The sequence below is a fragment of the Curcuma longa genome, chromosome 1 (genome assembly GCF_044706935.1).
Source record: "Curcuma longa cultivar G26 ecotype Majalengka, Jawa Barat chromosome 1, ITB_CL_G26_1.1, whole genome shotgun sequence".
In the NCBI taxonomy this organism is placed as follows: Eukaryota; Viridiplantae; Streptophyta; class Magnoliopsida; order Zingiberales; family Zingiberaceae; genus Curcuma; species Curcuma longa.
Window position 1 is genome coordinate 16465627 of NC_133861.1, and position 20110 is coordinate 16485736.

General features: G+C 38.4%; 3 protein-coding genes across 3 annotated transcripts; 1 reads left to right on the forward strand and 2 right to left on the reverse strand.

Annotated features, from left to right (window-relative positions):
- Positions 1–2015: 2015 nt before the first annotated feature.
- On the forward strand, positions 2016–8498 carry LOC141842824 (ABC transporter G family member 36-like). Its single transcript, XM_074730819.1, has 24 exons — positions 2016–2056; positions 2182–2302; positions 2389–2477; positions 2580–2664; positions 2738–2897; positions 2999–3075; positions 3202–3255; positions 3379–3469; positions 3579–3880; positions 3972–4253; positions 4330–4646; positions 4727–4887; positions 5009–5112; positions 5199–5355; positions 5459–5584; positions 5658–5785; positions 5856–6188; positions 6273–6563; positions 6655–6738; positions 6831–6964; positions 7051–7278; positions 7379–7550; positions 7652–7906; positions 7993–8498. Exons 1-24 carry the CDS (start codon positions 2031–2033, stop codon positions 8251–8253), a joined length of 4038 nt encoding a protein of 1345 aa, XP_074586920.1. The 5' UTR covers positions 2016–2030; the 3' UTR covers positions 8254–8498.
- A 230-nt stretch (positions 8499–8728) lies between these two features.
- LOC141842845 (serine/threonine protein phosphatase 2A 57 kDa regulatory subunit B' kappa isoform-like) lies at positions 8729–12708 on the reverse strand. The gene is made up of 3 exons (XM_074730839.1): positions 12472–12708; positions 10966–12193; positions 8729–9440 (listed from the first exon to the last, which is right to left on the reverse strand). Exons 2-3 carry the CDS (start codon positions 12118–12120, stop codon positions 9072–9074), a joined length of 1524 nt encoding a protein of 507 aa, XP_074586940.1. The 5' UTR covers positions 12121–12193; positions 12472–12708; the 3' UTR covers positions 8729–9071.
- A 2216-nt stretch (positions 12709–14924) lies between these two features.
- On the reverse strand, positions 14925–15991 carry LOC141842865 (protein SODIUM POTASSIUM ROOT DEFECTIVE 2-like). Its single transcript, XM_074730853.1, has 3 exons — positions 15733–15991; positions 15568–15643; positions 14925–15193 (listed from the first exon to the last, which is right to left on the reverse strand). Exons 1-3 carry the CDS (start codon positions 15922–15924, stop codon positions 15057–15059), a joined length of 405 nt encoding a protein of 134 aa, XP_074586954.1. The 5' UTR covers positions 15925–15991; the 3' UTR covers positions 14925–15056.
- Between the last annotated feature and the right edge of the window lie 4119 nt (positions 15992–20110).

Here is a 20110-nt window from a genome sequence, read left to right on the forward strand (position 1 = left end):
TCTGTAGAGAAATTACGGATCCTCCCAGCTAATTAATTTATCGCATTCAATCTTGATTAGCTTCTAGCCGCCGAGGAAATAATTTTATAAATTTTCAAGTAACATGGTCTTAATTGCTTTAGTCGTTGAGACCATATATATATATTTCCTTAAGAAGGAACAACAGAGCACAAACACAATTGCGCTGCGAGGTCAATTAAATTAAATAATTTCGTTTGGAAAATTATTCAGAGTTAAGTATAATAATAATAATAATAAATAAATAAAAAGTAGCAGCCTCCTCCTTGTCTCTTTCTTTTCGTTACGTGAGAAGAAGCATCCTGCTCTATTTATAATTAATTTCGTATGGGAAATTATTCAAAGTAAGTATAAGAAAAATAAATAAAAAGTATAGCAGCCTCCTCCTTGTCTCTTTCTTTTTCGTTACGTGGGAAGGGAGCATCCTGCTCCATTTATAATTAATTTCGTTTGGTAAATTATTCAAAGTCAAGGATATTAATAAAATAAATAAAAAGTAGCAGCCTCCTCCTTATCTTTTATTTTATTTTTTAATTGATATCAGATATCCAATTTAGATCGATTAATTTTGAAATTATTATCCAATTTTATATAAATTTTTTATCAATCAAAATCAAAAAATACTCATAACGACCATCAATAATTCAATGTTCTTAAATTAAATACCTATTAAGTCACCATCACCACCATCATCACCTCCTCTCTGACCACCATTTAAGAGGATAGGAAGAACTACATAAACCTTCGTGTCTACGTTCATGTTCCTGAATCTGGTCTGTTTAAGAATTCGTAGCAATCCTTCAAAGAGAGATGGTGATATATATATAATACATAGAAGAGGAGCTAGCTGGGAGAAGGTGGAACCGTACTGTTTCTTGATGGCAAATGGGATGCCTAGGGATATTTGAATAATAATCAATTGGAGCTGGTAGATCAGTCTTAAAAAATTATTCATGCAAATGATCTGCATTTACATAAAAGAGAAGTTGAGATCTGTCTAGTGTATAGCTGAGTTGATTACGATTAAATAAAATTATAGAAGAGGATAAAGATTCAAATTTCAATTAAATCGAGATAATAATTTCTTTCATCGTAATTAATTATAATTTTTTAATTTAATTTTTTATAAATAATTATGAAATTAATCACGTTAGCACCGAGGACGAATTTTACTTTTTTTTTTTAATTTTTTATTTTCAAAAGAGGGGTTGAGAGTTAAGTCAACCGTCCATTAAAAAAATTAATCTGTTAATTTATGGCAATTGAAAAGAACGTCTGCAACTGCATTATTAGACAGCGGCTTACGTCAGAAAGGGCAACCTGCTCTATTTATAATTCGTTTTGGTAGTAGCCTCCTACTATCTCTTTCTTTTTCGTTCATCTGTTAATTTATGGAAATTGAAAAGGACGTCTGCTGGTGCATAATTACACAGGGGCTTACGTCAGAGGGAGAATCCTACCCTATTAAATTCGTTTTGGTAGCGGCCTCCTCCCGTCTCGTTCTTTTTCGTTACGTGAGAAGGAGCAAGCTGTTCTATTTAAATGCGCTTTCGCCTTCCTCGATCCGAGCCACAGGGACAGAGTACTGCCAGTAGTCGCCTGCTCACTGGATTGATCTGGTTCCACTCTCTCAGCCAATCCTGATTCTCTGCCGACGACAAGCTTCACCGTTGCTCGCAGGCAAGAGAAAAAGAGAGACAGGGTGGAGTACCATGGAGGCGTCGGAGCTGCCCAGGATCGGGACCATGAGGCGGAGCGGGTCACTGTGGCGTGGGGACGACAGCATCTTCTCCTCGTCGTCGCGGGAGGGGTTGGACGATGAGGAGGCGCTCAAGTGGGCGGCGCTCGAGAAGCTGCCCACCTACGACCGCGTCCGCCGCGGCATCCTCGCGCTTCAGGAGGGCAGCCACCGCCTCCGGGAGGTCGACGTCCAGAACCTCAGCTTCCACGAGCGGAAGGCCCTTCTCGACAGACTCGTTCACGTCGCCGACGAGGATAACGAGCGATTTCTCATGAAGCTAAGGGACCGAATGGATCGGTGAGAGCAAACGCCGACTCAGAATATCTTTCCTGCTCACTCCCCTTGCTTTCCTAGATTGCTGCTTCGGATTCCCGCTGCTATGGTTCAATTAAAGCATTCCTCGTTTGTTTCTATTAACGTAGAGTTGGAATTGATCTCCCTACCATTGAGGTGAGGTACGAGCACCTCAGCGTAGAAGCAGAGGCACATGTCGGCGGCAGAGGAATGCCCACATTAATCAATGCTACCCTTAACGTGCTCGAGGTAGTAATATAGTTGATTGTCGAAGCTTTATGTAAAATCATTGTAGAAGTTCACAAATCTTTCTCTTGCCTTTTGAATTACAAAAGGGCTTCGCCAATTCCTTGCGTATTCTACCAAGTAACAAGAGATCTTTGTCCATCCTTCATGATGTCAGTGGAATCGTCAAACCCCGCAGGTAGGTTTGGAGTTTTACTTGTTTATAACAACTAATTTTGCGTTCCATATGATGATCCTCTCCAATCTAAGCAAATATCCATTACTTCGACTTGTTCTTCAGGATGGCTTTGCTTCTTGGTCCGCCAGGATCAGGAAAGACTACACTTCTGTTAGCTTTGGCTGGGAAACTAGACTCTGATATAAAGGTATTTCTAAATTAGTATCATCGCCATCCTTTGAGTGCTATAATCTGATTGTTAGGAGTGAAAACAACCACAGGCTAAAGGAAAAGTTACTTACAACGGCCATGAAATGAATGAGTTTGTCCCTGAGCGCACTGCAGCTTATATTAGCCAACACGACCTTCATATCGGGGAGATGACTGTTCGGGAAACATTAGCTTTCTCAGCCAGGTGCCAAGGCGTCGGTTGTCGTTATGGTAAGCATATCGTCCAATTCATTATAGAAACAATTGTTTTATTCTTATTTCCGGAGAACTTCCCATTTACTCAGTTGAACTGGTTTTATGGTTGAAAACAGAGATGTTAACCGAGTTAGCTAGGAGGGAGAAGGAAGCAAACATCAAGCCAGATCCTGATTTAGATGTATTCATGAAGGTGAAATTCTACCACCTTGATGACTCAGGCTTAAGTTTTGTGCATCATCATTTTGTTATTAATAAGTGGATGTGAACCTTGGTTGGAGTTATGATTTATTTCCTGTGTTATGATTTATCTTTGCAGGCAGCTTCCGTGGAAGGACAAGAATCCAATGTGATCACTGATTATATACTAAAGGTATTTGATCATATCTTACATCAAATGCTCCAGATGATTGCAAAAACAGTTGAGCCTTTAGTTTGTGGAAAATTGGCTCGGATATAAATAAAATTTCTCCTTCTGTTTCATGCAAACTGGCAGATCTTAGGGTTGGAAGTCTGTGCAGACACCATGGTAGGAGATGAAATGTTAAGAGGTATTTCTGGTGGACAAAGAAAACGTGTTACAACAGGTACAAATATGAATACTTTAGCAGTTCCTCTAACATGATTTTGCATGTGACCTGCAATTTCATTCTCTGTCTCTTGGCTAACGTACGATTGGATTTTTGCTTGATTTAGGTGAAATGCTTGTTGGACCTGCAAGAGCTCTATTCATGGATGAGATATCAACTGGTCTGGATAGCTCAACAACTTTCCAGATAGTAAAGTCACTTAGGCAGACCATTCACATTCTTGGTGGAACGGCTGTTATTTCCCTGTTGCAACCTGCGCCTGAGACTTATGATCTTTTCGACGACATAATCCTTCTCTCTGATGGTCAGATCGTCTATCAAGGACCTCGTGAAAATGTGCTTGAGTTTTTTGAATCTATGGGATTCAAATGTCCTGAGAGAAAGGGTGTTGCAGATTTCCTGCAAGAAGTAGGTTTTTGCAAAAAAAAAAGAAGTGTTTGTATTCCAATTAACTTAGATTTCATGAGCATGAACATTGGGTTTTGATTCGGATTCACAGGTAACATCAAGGAAGGATCAACAACAGTACTGGGCGCGCCATGAGGATCCCTACAGATATGTGCCTGTCAGAGAATTTGCTGAATCTTTCCAGTCATTCCATGTTGGTCAAGCTATGACAAATGAACTCTCCATTCCATTCGATAAGACCAAGAGCCACCCTGCTGCTCTTACAACAACAAAATATGGTGTTAGCAATAAGGAACTCTTAAAAGCTAACATTGATAGAGAACTATTGCTAATGAAGAGGAACTCATTCTTCTATGTCTTCAAGGCTTCTCAAGTAAGTCTGCTGAACATTTATTGAAAGGTTTTATGCTATAAACAGAAATTTATTGTTTTCTATTGTTCCTCTACAGCTTACTATCATGGCATTCGTTGCAATGACAGTCTTCTTGCGCACAAATATGCACCGGGATGATGTAGGCGATGGGGGTATATATATGGGTGCACTTTTCTTTGGAGTGCTCATGATAATGTTCAATGGGTTTGCTGAAACTGCTATGGTTATTTTAAAGATTCCTGTTTTCTTCAAGCAAAGGGACCTCCTTTTCTTCCCTGCATGGTCATATGCAATTCCATCATGGATTCTTAAGATTCCAATTACATTTATTGAAGTTGCAGTGTGGGTTTTCACAACTTATTATGTCATTGGATTTGATCCAAATGTTGGAAGGTAAGGTTGTGTATTAATTTCACAATCATTCTACCTTAATGCTTACAATTAATGCATAACAATACTTGATTCGATAACAGGCTGTTTAAGCAGTACTTGGTGCTAATAGGGGTCAATCAGATGGCATCTGCACTCTTTCGTTTAAATGGGGCGGCGGGTAGAATCATGGTAGTTGCAAATACCTTTGGGTCTTTTGCTCTACTAATTATCCTTCTGCTGGGCGGCTTTATTATTTCACGAAGTAAGTCATTATTACTTGCTTATACCATCTTGCTCTGCAAGTAGAATAGTATGATTGATCTGCAAAACACAACATTGACGTCTTATTTACCCTCACAATCTGACACAAAACTCCTTTGCAGATGATGTGAAGAAATGGTGGATATGGGGATATTGGATCTCACCTCTTATGTATGCACAAAATGCAATTTCAGTGAATGAATTATTGGGTCACAGATGGAGTCATGTAAGAGCATTTCTTTTGTGGAATTGAGTGCCTGCAAATTTTATATCATAGTAAAATTTAAGAGTTTTGATAATTTCCCGTCACAGATTTTGAACCAAACAGAGCCATCTCTAGGAGTACGTGTTTTGAAGGCACGGGGAGTTTTCCCTGAAGCAAAATGGTATTGGATTGGTTTGGGGGGCTTGGTTGGTTACGTATTTCTGTTCAATGCTCTTTTCACAATGGCTCTTACGTTTCTCAAACGTGAGTGCACTTTTTTTAACTTTTAGCTTATTAGGAAATGCATGATCTAGAAGTTTATTACTTCATGTTTTAAATTCTAAATAGCTCACATCTCTCCTTGCAGCATTTGGCAAATCTCATCCACCTATATCTGAGGAGACTTTAAAGGAAAAGCATACCAATCTAACTGGTGAAGTGTTGGACCAATCATCTAGAGGGAAGAAATCTAGTCAACCCTCTTCATCCAAGGGTATATAATATTTATGAAGTATAAACTTATTTCTCATTTTGACAATTTTATTGACTGGAAACTTGATTTACAGTTGATGGAATTATGAGGGCAGATAGCACAAATTCATCTAGTGATATAAATAAGAAGGGCATGATCCTCCCCTTCACTCCGCTTTCCATCACCTTTGAAAACATACAATATTCTGTGGACATGCCGCAGGTACTAATATCCTTATGTACCCTTATTTAGGACATGTTGCACTTGTATCTCACCATTGTGGCTTGTACAGGAAATGAAAAGTCAAGGCGTGGAAGAAAATCGTTTGATGCTCCTCAAGGGTATAAGTGGATGTTTTAAGCCAGGAGTACTTACAGCACTAATGGGCGTCAGTGGTGCTGGAAAGACAACATTGATGGATGTGTTGGCTGGGAGAAAAACTGGTGGCTACATAGAAGGAAACATCACCATCTCTGGTTACCCCAAGAAACAGGAAACTTTTGCTCGTGTATCTGGATATTGTGAACAAAATGACATACACTCTCCGCAAGTGACCGTGTATGAATCTCTTGTTTATTCTGCATGGCTTAGATTGCCTGCCGATGTTGATTCTGCAACAAGGAAGGTTTGTCAGATAAGAAGGATGGTCCCAAGCTTACATTGCTTTAGTTGATCCACCTAAAGATTGATGTTAAGCTATTTCTTGCAGATGTTTGCTGAAGAGGTCATGGAGCTTGTAGAGTTGACATCAATAAGAGATGCACTTGTTGGTTTGCCAGGAGTAAGTGGGTTATCAACTGAACAGCGAAAGAGACTGACTATTGCTGTGGAACTTGTTGCCAACCCCTCTATTATATTCATGGATGAACCGACATCTGGGCTTGATGCAAGAGCCGCGGCTATTGTAATGAGAACTGTGAGGAACACTGTAGACACTGGACGGACTGTGGTGTGCACTATTCACCAGCCTAGTATCGACATATTTGAAGCTTTTGATGAGGTGAGAAAAAAATTAAATCACTTAGTTTGTATGATTATGGTATGCAATATTGGAAAATCATTATGGCAGTCGTTTATCTGTTTTGTTCTAGCTCTTCCTTATGAAACGAGGTGGAGAAGAGATTTATGTAGGTCCACTTGGTCGTCATTCTTGTCATTTGATCAACTACTTTGAGGTGAGACAACAAAGGAATTGAAGAATTTTATGTCCTTGTATGATTCTGTTGAGCTATATGATTGATTATGGTTAGTTAACTATTTGTCTTAGGGAATCGATGGTGTCAGTAAGATAAAAGATGGATACAACCCAGCAACATGGATGTTGGAAGTGACCGCACTGGCACAAGAAGATGAATTGGGGGTTGATTTTAGTCAGATCTACAAGAATTCAGAACTTTATCAGTGAGTATCATCCTTGCTCCTCTTAGCCTTCTTCAAGTCTCGTATATCAATCATTACATCTCATAAAAGAGCATTTGGCATTTCAGGAGCAACCAAAATTCGATAAAGGAACTAAGCACGCCGCCTCCTGGCTCAAGTGATCTTTACTTTCCAACCCAGTATTCTCGATCTTTTGTCGTTCAATGCATGGCATGCCTATGGAAACAACACTTATCATACTGGAGGAATCCTCCATACACAGCGGTGAGGTTCTACTTCACCATAATGATGGCCTTGTTGTTTGGAACTGTGTTTTGGGACCTTGGTACCAAAAGGTAAATATCCATCCTGAAATTCCTCTAGTGCCATAAATACTGCACTCATATTGTATGATCTAGATATTTCCAGAGTTATTAAGGAAGCTTCAAATTGCAGATCCACACAGCAAGATTTGTTCAATGCAATGGGCTCTATGTATGCTGCTGTCCTGTTTATCGGGGTCCAGAACGCTTCCTCTGTTCAACCAGTTGTTGCTATTGAAAGAACCGTCTTTTACAGAGAGCGAGCAGCTGGAATGTATTCAGCCTTGCCTTATGCATTTGGACAAGTAATGGATCCCAAATGAACTTCACTAAATTCTTGGCTAACTCAATAATGTTCTTTTAAAGCACATCAGTTCCCTAATTACTGTGGCGTTCCATTTTGCAGGTTGTAATTGAACTTCCATATGTCTTGGTCCAATCATTAGTATATGGTGTCATAGTCTATGCCATGATTGGGTTTGAATGGACCGCTGCTAAGTTCTTCTGGTACATGTTCTTCATGTATTTCACGCTTCTCTACTTCACATTCTATGGAATGATGGCGGTGGGTTTGACTCCCAACTACAATATCGCGGCAATCGTCTCATCTGCATTCTACGGACTGTGGAACCTTTTCTCTGGATACATTATCCCCCGACCTGTAAGTGAAAACGTCATTTGCTTGATCATATCTCCCCTCAATTGAAGAATATCCAAGTAATTATTGTTAACTTTTTTCTACTACAGAGGATCCCAGTGTGGTGGAGATGGTACTACTGGGCATGCCCTGTGGCTTGGACCTTGTATGGATTGGTTGCTTCACAGTTCGGAGATATAGATGATCAATTCGAAAATGAAGATACTACGGTGTCTGAATTCATTAGGAGTTACTTTGGATTCAGACATAACTTCTTGGGCGTGGTAGCGGCTGTGGTGATCGTCTTGCCCGTGCTTTTTGCCTTGCTTTTTGCATTCTCGATAAAGACTCTCAACTTCCAGAGAAGGTGAAGGTTGTTTTGCTAAGGATCGCAGATTCCAGGATGATAAAATAAAGACAGACAGACCTGCAATGCAGACAATGCTTCTTCTTGCTCGTGCAAACCAATGGCTGCACATTCGCGTTATAATATTTGCTAATATAGATTATATATGGTCCTTTTTGCGTTTATGTTTGATTTCGGTATGTTGTATATTAATCTCAATTCATTTTTTTATCCTTGTCGCCTTAAATATTTAATATGAGATACTACTACTTGTGTTGATACACCTGTGTTTGACAATTAGTCCATGACAAATTATATTATCAGGTCGATTGATTGCAAATTTTCAAAATGGTAAAAATTGTAGCAATTCATTTTGGTTTCAAAATGTGCCTTACGTACTCTTTTATTTTATTGCTTCAAAATCAATCGAGTGAAAGGATACGATGAGTGTGAGATAAATAATACATTCGAACGCTTCAGATAAATTACCACACCGAAAATAAAAAGTGGATCAGACACAGCAATATAGTATGACTGAATGTCTGAACATTTAGTCCAATATCTATCCAAATTGCCCTGGGACCTTTACCTCATAGAGCATGGCATGAACACACAGATCTCGACAAACTCGGATCTAAAGCCAGCACGAGGAAACAAGAACAAGGCAATCTGTCTATGCCCATAATATATCACATTACATACAATGGATGCCGTTCATCTCGCAAGCATTTGCCTTGGCCCTGCATCAAATTTGAGAATAGAGACCGGAGGACAATGGAACGATTGGCACCCTGCATAATCTAGGGTTACTCTGTAATTTTCTCCCGTGCCATAGCTAGTGGTTCAAGAAAGAGCAGCAACAGCTGGTGGAACAATTGCAGGTGTAACCAGGACAGGCATGCTTCCAGTAAATGGCTGGTAGGCAGCGGCGGTCTCCAAGCGCTCCCAGGTCCTCCTCCGCTGCTCCTCCGCCATCTTTTGCTCCAGTTCCTCCTGTTCAAAGTTATTTTCGCACGCATAACATAGCTCTCCATCCATCTCACATAACATCTTCTTCACATTTCTCGTCAAGTTCAAAACAGCTAGGTTCCAGTGACTGCGAATGTTCGTTTCCAGAGCAGGCAAAATTAGCGGCAATATCGTTTGCCGATTTCTTGACGCCAGACTAATCACGCGGTCATTGTTCAGCAAGAATAAGGCCCTCTCTGCCACCTGGGAGCCATTTGTACCGTTTTTGTTACTAAAGTCCATGCGAAGAAAAAGGAAACTACAGCTAGATCCAAAAATAGCAAAAAAAACTTGATAACAAGGAAATTTGTTATCTTTGTTATCACCAAATATGCTCTAACAATGAACAAAAAGAAGGATTTGTAACATTAACATGATTCAGAAAGTGATAAAGACATTCTATTCACTATTTATCATTTTCTGAGCACTACAACGTAGATAATAATAAGTTTTTATTGTGGAGAGAATAATAAGTTTTTATGCATTTGACGTGGCATATTGGGAACTACAAAAACTCATTTAGAGCTCTAACCATTGGAGATGCCCTAGCTCATACTATCAGGTTGCTGAATTTATTTCCAGACCAAGTTTTGCGTTCTTTATGGACCATACAAATGCAAACTAAATGAAACCCTTTTACTATAATAGGGTTTCTCAAAGTAGCATAGCAAACTCGAGAGGTTACTAGATAACTTAACTGTGAATTAATATGTAATTCTTTATCAGATAGCCAAATTTGAGGTGTGCCAAGATTGATGTATTTTTTTTTCCATCAAATGTTTTACAAACAAGATTTTTACAAATTCATCTAAGGGACATAACCGTACTTTATGCTAAGCGGTAACTGATGGCATGTACAAATAATAGCACTCCAGTTGTCTATTTTATACTAAATGATTGGTTAAGCAATTAACAAACATCAAACCTATATGAACCTTATTTTGTAATGATCAACTCATTAGAGGAGCTTGAGATCACTCATAACTAGAATAATCTAAGTCCCACTATAGAGGTGGCATATGCATAATTTATTGCATACACATCATTCATCATTTTCATTTTGCGACAAAAAAAATTGTTTGAAGACTTCTACTATTTATTGCATATTCAGCACAGGAGTTCACTTAGTCCAGTTTCATTCAAACTAGAACAGTGTAGATTGCTATAAAATGAGAAAATTGAAAAATATACAATGTTGGAAGGTGCCAATTAGCAAATAAGGGCCTTGGTGCTCTTGCACAAGGTCTTGAATAAATCCCTCATTCAGCTTCAGGTGGGATATTTTCAGAAAAGCTATAAATGCAAGAGAATATCGTCTGTGATATTATTTTTAAATTTGTTGTGGTCATTATTTGGAGAGAAATTATAGAACATGCAAAAAAAAAAAACTCACAGTACTTATTTTCTTTTTGAAATAAAACATAAAGCATGAAGGTAAACCAATTAGGGTAAAAGCCTAAAATAACCGCATAACCAGGAGCAATTAATAATATTATGAAAACCACTTATCAGAGAGTGATCCTTGAGATATTCAACATAGTTTCATGTCCAGTTCAGTTGGCAAGGTTACATTAACCCTCACATCATAGTCATCACTGCCCGTAAAAAGATCAGAAAAATTTACCTTTAAGCATGTGAAATAAAAATGCAGGCATGCAACTCCATTTCAGACAAAAAAGTTCACATAAGTGAGGTAAATAGGTAATTGACACAAAAAAAATTAGATCACCTGGAAATTTAAGCTCTTGATGCAGTATGCAATCCGTTGAAATAATGGAATCATACACTTCTGGGTCTCCACTTCGTTAGTAATTTCCAATATCTCCTCCAACTCACTTAAAAACATAATTTCCTTCTGACTGTTAGTTACAGGCCAATATCTCAGCAACCCACTGATAACTGAAGTTGCCAGATTAGGCTCTTTCTCTATAAATTGCGTCACACAGTAACTCAGCTGTTGAAGATACACACCAAGTGTCTTTGGTTTGTGCAGAGGTATTAGGACCCTCCACAAGAACATTTTATGCTCCTCTTTTAGAGGCAATGCAAACCCACTGATGACACTACCAAAAACTTCTAACAACTCAGCAATCCCATTATGTCGCTCTGTCTCAAACACAAACTGGTAAAATATGTTGCTCACCACTTTCCGGATGAAAGGACGATGCACCATGAATTTTCCATAGATCCTGTGCAAAATTGCTTTCAGGCATTCCCTTTCCCTAGGATCCTCAGAATCAAAGAGGTGAAGCAGTCTCAAAATGAATGAATGATCTACATATTTCTTCCCGATTTTAACATCAAGTGAAGAGGATTCTATGAACTTAAGCAGCAAATCATAGACAAGTTGCAGGTGGGACCAAGCTGGTTCGAACAAGGGTTCTTCCTCTTCAGTTTCACCGCCAGCAAAACCAGATCGGGTATTCGATGGGAAGGCCCTAAACAAGTTACTAGAAAACATTTTACAGCTAGCGGAAATCATGGACTCAGTGAAACGAGAACTCCCAGCATCAACATATTCAATGAGATCTATTAGTGCTTGCCGTTTCATATCCTTCTCAGCTGGATTCTTGTTGGGATCGGAGAAATCAAAGACAACACAACAGAGATTCAACTTACTAATGAAAAGGTTCTTCTTTTCCGCATTAGACACATCTTTGAATAATAGTAGAGGTTCAATGCTTGTGACGACACTTGACGGGAATATGACGGACGCAGTCCGCTTGACGGTGGTGAATCGGGAGGGAACAAAATTGCCACTGCTGGTCCGATTTCCGTTTAAAGACGTCGCCGCATTGCTGCCTGAATGGACATGGGCGGAAACCGGAGAAGGATCGGATTTAGAAGACTTGCGAGGTAATTTACTTAGAAATTGCTTCCACATGGTGCCCAACTTGGGGAGATCAGATCAAGCTCATGCTTCCAAAGTTTGGCAACAAGACTGGCATGTACCGAACCTGCAGCAAATCGCATTACAATTTATAACAAGATGTCGGGAAAAATGCCACTTCTTAGCACAAAGAAAAAGAAATCAAAGCAATCAAATTACGGTCAGGAGAATAAGATTCAAAAAATGTCGAATAATAACCGATGATCAGATAGAAAATCGTTAGGGTAAAAAAGCGACATAAAACCACACCACTTGGCGACGAAGCCGAATAACCGAAAGCCAAGCCAATCAAGATCTCGCACGGGGAAGGAAAACTCAAGAAGGAAACCTAAGGGGAAGAAAAACCTTAAAGTTTCCAGAAAAGACAACAGAGAGGCTTCCCAGCTCCACGATCACCGATCCTGCGCAAAAAGCTTGATCCAAAGCTTGACTCCGAGAGTCGGCCACGAATTCCAGCAAGCACCCAAGAGATCAGAGCCTCCCCTGCTCATGGACACGCTCGTATCGGGATGTCATGGATCAGAATTCAGATCAGCAGAGGGCGAGGACTGAGGAAGAGCTGCGACAGAGCGAGGAAGAAGAGCAAGCAGTCGCTTCGTGAAAACAAAAAAAAAAAGGGTTCAAATAAAATAAACAGCGGCGTGGCCCATACTCAAAAGGGATGGTTCTGATTTGGCGATTTCTACTCACGGACCTGATCGAAATAGAAGGAGCCGTCGATTTCACGAGACGGGTTATAAACTTCTTTATAAATAAATAATAATAAATAATAAAATAATAAAAGAAGTTCCAGTGATGTGATTGTGATGCGATGGCCGAGAGCTTTGGAGACCCACCTCAAGAACTGACTTCTGCATCGCTGATTTTTTCAGATTGTTTTATTTTTCAAAACTAAAAAAGAAAAAAAAACAAAATTAAACATTAATCAAAATAGACACAGCGTCGTAAATTACTGAAAGATACGTCGTCTTCTTCGTTGCATAAGAAAAGGACACCCCTTTCAAAATGTGAGCAGTGGCGTCGACCCAACGTTGGGCATGACCTGTTGGCGTTGACCATCGTTTCCATGACTTCAGAGATTACCACCAGTCCAATCATCTGTCACCGCATATTTACTAATGGCTGATAAAATCATAGCACGCAATGCATCAACTAACTCCACAAAAACTCAAAGAAATAGAGGACAGGCTATTATCAGACTTGCCGTACAAGATATGCAGAGAACACGAGTGGTGCAGGTCTCTCTGAAGCGCAGCAGATATTTGGCTGGAGCAGTGGTAAAACATCATGGCACGGACCCTGCATGATCACTAACTCCCTGCTCTCCACTAAAATCGTAGCAAGCTAGCGCTGCTGTGTATTTGTATGCTTCCACTTTTGGCCAGCACAAATCCAATCAATCTGCTCGAAGCCTGAGCTTCAAACAAAAACATCAGACATGCATTAAAGGTAGATGATAGATCCAAGCACACAGCTAGCCCGTGAGAGAAAAAGAGGAAGCCTGCGTCTGCATCTGCGTGGCGTCATTAAATCACCCTGCAGCAGGGCTTCAGATTAAACCTCAACTTGGGGTTCCAATAGTTGGTACGGTCGATCGTCGATCGAGCGACTAATAGAGGAGGGGATGTCTTCGCTTGACACAGAAGACTAGTCAAGGATTGTTACGTGTACCATGCAGGGAGCAGACAAATTTTACGTGCATGATGAAGACTGCGGAAGCAGACAAATTGGGCATCATTTCTACGAAGACTTTAGGCACGGACATTGCTATATATGCGCAAAGGAGATTTGATCATGTCATATCATCGTGATGTTATTTGCAATTAAAAAAAATCATGACATGAATAAGGGCGAGTTTGGTTGTAATAATAATTGTTTTAGAGTTAAGTTTATATTAACTAGTTATTAGTTATTTCATCTTTCATATAATACATATCATTTATTTAAATAAATTAAGTCAAATGAAATGAATGACCAGTCTTTTGGGTCGAATGGTCTAGACAAGCCAAGTCAGTCAACAAGTTAGATGGACTATTCAGTTTGGACAAGTCAACTTGGACAAGACACTTTGATTAAACAAACTAATTTAGCTAAATGAGTTAATTATATTAGATAGGTTGGTAATGGCATATAACTAAATCATCCAAGTACAATTAGTTAAATATTATTTATTGTAAAAATTGTTTTTAATTAAGTATAAAACACAATTATTTTTATTTAATTCATTCCATAGACTGAATAAAGAAATACTTATTATTCCTTATGTAATTTTTAATTATCCTATTTTAACTCTCTATGAATAATTCCATCTTCTCTATTCCAAGAGTGAGTGCTGTTTATTTAATTCACTCCTTATATCTATTTTTTTATATAGTTTTCGAAAAGGAAAGAATAGACGAACAGATCTTATAATGTTAGAGCCTGTTGGGCTTTCTTCCCGAATAGGAAGAATTGAAAATAAGCCCATTTAATATGTTCATAAAATCTCTCCAGTTTCACTGAGAAATCTACATCGAATGGCACATTGAGTGGACCTGCTAAAATTAGTCTCTTCCTGCAACTCTGATGAAAACATGACCCAGATTGTCCCCTGAGTACCCTGCACCAGAGCTACTGCTGCTAGGAATCCTTCATTTCCTGCTCTCTCCACTCCGTATCAATCATGAAACAACACACCACCCAATAATTTCATAGATTTATAACCTTGTCAGCAAACTTATGGAATAATTGAAGAGATCGAACATTAAAATGGCTTCATCTTCATCACCAAAGGGTACAATCAAAATACAGCCTGAGGATTAAGCGAACAGGCAACAATGATATATATATATGGATAGATTGGCGAATTCCAACTAAATTTGATACAAGTCCCTGTTGGACTATCCGATGGTTTGCATGAATTGGTGGATTTCTCTGTTCACAGATCTAGCTCAGAATGTATATGGAGGGGTCAACCACAGCTCTGCAAACTTGACCTTGGAAACACTCTCCAGGACCTCAAATGGCGTGACGTCGCCCACAACCACCACTTTCTTGCTCTCCAAGTCCATCTCGATAGACGAAACTCCTACAAACATACATCACCACCTTGCTGATGATCTAGTTAAAGAGATAGTCATTGGTTGTCTCATCAAGTTCACAGGTTCTATGACTTTATTACATGCTTGTACTATCTATTGTGTTATTCTGATCAAATAATATTATAGAGCTTTACTACTTTGACAACATGAAAATTGCTTGTTGCTAGTCCGGTATGGCTGCAGTGAAGGATAACTGTGAATGCCATGAAGGATCATCAAGAAGTCTTAGATAGAGGCAAATTTGAATATGAAGTGTTTACTTATAATCTCGTGACTCTTCCCAAGTAAAGAAAGGTCCTGAAAATTATATATGATCTGGAACAGACTCAATATGTAGGCCTGTCGAGGAGAAGGAATTTACCTTCCATCTTTGAAATGTGCCTATGGACTTTTCTTGCACAACCACTGCAGTGCATGGATACTCTCAATACTACTGTCTGCAATCCCACGAGATATCATGAGAGAAGCTGGACTGTTTATGCTAAAAAATAAATTCAAGTTTAGAAAATTTCATCTAGAGGATTACCTTCGGTTCCAAGTGGAAAGCAAGTGTCTTCGCACCATCAAAAGCATCCTTAAACTTTAGGACCTCGCTCTTGAGTAGAGCTCTCCTCTCAGCTTCTTCCTCTTCCTCCAACGTGTTCGAGCAAATGCAAGTGTTCGCAGAGATCATAAGCGAGAAACAATTGAATACCTTCACCAGACCAGATCTCCCCATTTGCTACAATCCTTGTTAGAAAATTATATGGGAATTTAAAGGAGCTAGAAGAAACTTGGAAGCAACAACCGTTGTGGTTTCACTATCATCCACTATACCTTTGGCTCCCAACTTATAAGCAAGCTGGCCAGGCGTTGTCTCATTGGGTAAATTCAAATCCATTAATGTCGATCATTACATCTGCTCCAATATTAGTACGTCTAGTTGTTTCTCATGAATGCAGATGATTCAATGAACCGGATAATTGTTCCTTGTTTAAAGATTATAAAACTTAACCCAAGTGTGTTTCTGGCTCATTCCAAAATAATGCTTCTGATTGGTCACTGTGAGTTGACCAATCAGTATAACAGAGCCCGCTGAAGTCAAAATCTAAGTCGACAGAAGTCAAGTGGGACTGCAAGCCCCTCCATGTGAGTAGGTCCTTGAGTGGAGAACCAATAACGTGATATTATAAAAATGGAAGAACAGAGGATGCAAACAATTCCTTAAATGCCTGAATATTGGTACAACTCATATAATCATAAGATCTAATGCTGATTAGCGAAAAAGTAGAACAAGCTTGTGGATGAATGACCTAATGTTGGGGAATCTAATTGCTGGAGGGCACGTGGAGATTGGCCAAAGTAAACAAATAGCTGCTTAAGTTGTCCATAGGAACAACGACTCCAATGTGAACAACTTTGCATCTTCGTAAAAATAGTTGTTGATGACTATCATTAGAAAATTTTATTTGAGTGTGCTGTCAAATCCAACATTGAAATCAAAATGTTATATGAGCATGGGCATGTCATAATTAAGCCACCACAAGATAACGATGGGCCATCCATTAAAGAGGGATCTTCTGTTACAGTGCACAGTTGGAGTTTGATGTATCAAAACTTTGTCCATCCTCGATTCTAGTTAATCATCTCAAGTATTGTTACCTGCATCACAAACAAAAAAATAGAAATTGAATCGAGGTGAGTCTCTAACTGAGCTGAGCATCCAAGGAGAATTTAAAATGATCTAGCAGTTGTTGTAAATATTATGCCTGGTTTCACCTGGAAAGAACAATAGGCAAACAATTCAAGAATGTGACTGCACGCACTAGAGCACTGCGAACGGCAGAGAGAACTGCAGTTCATGCTCTGTGGGACATTGCATCATTTTCAATGGATAGAGATGTATGCCAAACTAAATTATTTTGCCAGAATTGCGCTACTATTCCCCCTTTTCTTTTTCTTCTTACTAGGATATGTTTTTAGAGGACGTGCAGAGAAAAAAAGTAATGGGTGCCAACTCAAACAGCACTTTTCCCCTGACTAGACAGTACCTTATGTCTAACCAACCTTGCTGATCGAAATAGAACACTACTTCATTTTCACTGGGGTTGGTGAGGATTTGTTCTTCAAAACAATTAATCCCTGAAATAGCATCTGGATAAATATTGAAATGGCTCAGTGCTCTGGCCCAGAAACCCTCTCTGGTTATGAGTGTGTTTGTAAATCTCAAAATGTGTGTGTTCAGATTGACAAGATGTGGAACCTATAAAATTGCCGAAGAGCACTTTTGGATTACTGATGCATCAAACCTTGGAAATTTCTACATCTGGTCAAGCATCGAGCAATGAGAGAACTACTTAGTAGCACAATAACAAGAGAGTGTAAACACACTTATAAAAGGCCACTGAGAAGTCCATCAGGGAGGATTTCTTAAAGATTACATTATTGCCTTTTACTTTCTTGGTTCCATCCTGCTTGGTGGACAGGTTGCATCCCGAAGGGTTTTGAGAAGGCGACTTTGCAAAAATTGAGCTTTGCTAGAGTCTAATCTATCTTTAATGGTTCAATGCTTCAATTTTCACCTCATAAGTCTCTTGTGTTTCAAAGGCGTGCCCAATTTAATTGTGAGTCGATTATGTTCTTATTAGTCAATTTAATTTGATTTTATTCCTGGCCAATCTATTAATCCTTACTTGCTCACCCTTCTCACAAGATCAAATGACTGGGAGTAATGGTCATGAACATGTTTGATATTTAGGAAGGTTGGAAATTTGTGTGTTGACTTGAAGGTTCAAACCCTTGATCAGTTCGTTGATGAATTCTTTGCATGAAGAGAGAGACTCTCATGGTTTGTTTCTTCCTCGAGAGGCATCTTGAATTACATGAAATCCGTTGAGACTTTCAAACAATAGCTTATGTGGACTAAATTTGTTTCATAACAACTGCCAAAGGGAAGTCAGGCGCCTGCATTGCTCCCACTTCATACCTTCTAACATGGTAAAATTGTATTGTTTTACCCTTTCTTGAAAGAGTGTGCTTCGAAGGATAGTGACCTCCTTGGCCCTTGGAATTTGTGACACATTGAGGTATCATGATTAAGTATGGTTCTGAATACCATCAGATGAATTGTAGGTTGTGAATGGTTTTGAGACTGGTTGTTACTTGTTGGGTAAAAAATATTGTCTTCGTTTTCGTTATTGGTTCATATCTGTAGTCCTGAAACTATCCATTACAAAAATATATTGGCTAAACTTAAATCTTTCTTAAATGTGTGAGATTAATATCTATAACCAGAGTCACAATTAATCTATGTATGCACAAACATTTTGCCAAAACATTTAGTTATTTTTGTATCTGTTTCTCTTCTCCCAATCTCTTCTATCTGTTTTTATTTTCTCTCTCACAATTTGCCAAAACATTTAGTTATCGTGTGCCCTTTAATGAAAACCGGTACTGATATAAAGATCACTCCTGTAAATGCATGGTTTAGGAGAGTTATATAATCTTATTCTGCATAGCAAAGAAGATCACTAACTGTAATCCCTATCTACGATGAAGTGAGAGATTTTGCCTTATCTTTTATAGTTTCAATTACGTACGTCTCTTTAATTTATTCGTATATATATATATTTTTTATTTCTTTTTTCGTTGATGTATAATTTCTATTAATTAGCTAATTTAATATTGGAAACTTGATAATATCCTAATGTATGTTAAAAAACCCTATTTCAATTATATTATACTTAAAATACAATCAATATATATTTTATACTTAAAATACAATCATATATATATATTTTATATGGTTTCCTATTATTTGATTTGAGTTTTATTAAGTTTTTACAATCATATATTATACTTAAAATACAATCATATATTTTAATGGACAATTATAAAAAGATCTTCTATCTGTATTCTTTACCATATAGTAATTCTTTTATGAATATATATAATTGAATCCATCGACAAGTGTAAGATATTGAACAAAGAAACTCTTGGTGCAAAGAGATTCGCATGCGTCAGGTAGCTTGACATTCTATATATAATTCTATAGAAAACTCTTCCCTCGTGATTCACCATCTGAATTAAACAAACTGTTCAGATAAAAAAAATCGCCAGACAATAAACAAATGAGAGGAGTGCAGAAAGAAGATTATTACTGTCCTTTTTTAATTCTTTTTTTCTGTTGTAGTATGAACATGTATATAATCCTCCACTCTCCTTTGTTAAACCTTAAAAAGTCTGGATACTCGCCAGCCTTCTGCTTGGCTGTGACACCCTTCAGAGAGATGTCAACCACGTTATCAGACCCTATATATATATATATATATATGCTTGTGAAAAATAACTCTTAAACCAGCTCTTTGTAGAAATTCTTCTTATGATGACAAATCTTCTCTATTCTTAAAGAAGTATTATTGAGAGTAGGTAATTTATAAGCTAGCCAATATAATGCATGGTTAAAAGTTTGTCATTATATATTTATCATGTTCTTAGCTTGTGACAGAGTCATGCCATCTACTGCCCCTTCTCCAATTTGCTCTCAAATTTCAAGTCTTTTATTAATTTTGTGGATGACTTTTCTTCGTAAACACTCAATAAAACTAGTCTACTGCGCACTATGAACTGCTCCGCGGAAACAAACAAAAGAAAATAATAAAAATAAATGATTTCTCAATTAAACGTGTTTGACAAACAGCGAGAACGAAAACAAAATTAATTAATTATTAATTAGCAAAAAGAAGAAGAAGAAAAAAAGAAACCTCCCGGGCCCCGCAGCTTCAAGGAATTAAGCCGTTCGTGATGCATATGCGATAATGCGATCGCCGTTCGTCTACATCTGTCTGCGGCGGTTCAAGGAAGGCTGTCTTCGTATGCGGGGTCCGCATCATTGGTTCTCTGCTGGACCCAAAACCCTAGACAAG

Excerpts from the sequence above, each read along its gene's own strand:
- LOC141842824 (XM_074730819.1), top strand. The coding sequence starts at position 2,031 with ATGAAGCTAAGGGACCGAATGGATCG. Across the intron at positions 5,786-5,855 it reads ATTCTGTGGACATGCCGCAG|GAAATGAAAAGTCAAGGCGT; the intron begins GTACTAATATCC and ends TGGCTTGTACAG. Across the intron at positions 7,551-7,651 it reads TGCCTTATGCATTTGGACAA|GTTGTAATTGAACTTCCATA; the intron begins GTAATGGATCCC and ends TCCATTTTGCAG.
- LOC141842845 (XM_074730839.1), bottom strand. The coding sequence starts at position 12,120 with ATGTGGAAGCAATTTCTAAGTAAATTACCTCGCAAGTCTTCTAAATCC. Across the intron at positions 9,441-10,965 it reads TCAAGAGCTTAAATTTCCAG|GTGGCAGAGAGGGCCTTATT; the intron begins GTGATCTAATTT and ends AATGGCTCCCAG.
- LOC141842865 (XM_074730853.1), bottom strand. The coding sequence starts at position 15,924 with ATGGGGAGATCTGGTCTGGTGAAGGTATTCAATTGTTTCTCGCTTATG. Across the intron at positions 15,644-15,732 it reads CTTTCCACTTGGAACCGAAG|ACAGTAGTATTGAGAGTATC; the intron begins GTAATCCTCTAG and ends GTGGGATTGCAG. Across the intron at positions 15,194-15,567 it reads GCACATTTCAAAGATGGAAG|GAGTTTCGTCTATCGAGATG; the intron begins GTAAATTCCTTC and ends GTATGTTTGTAG.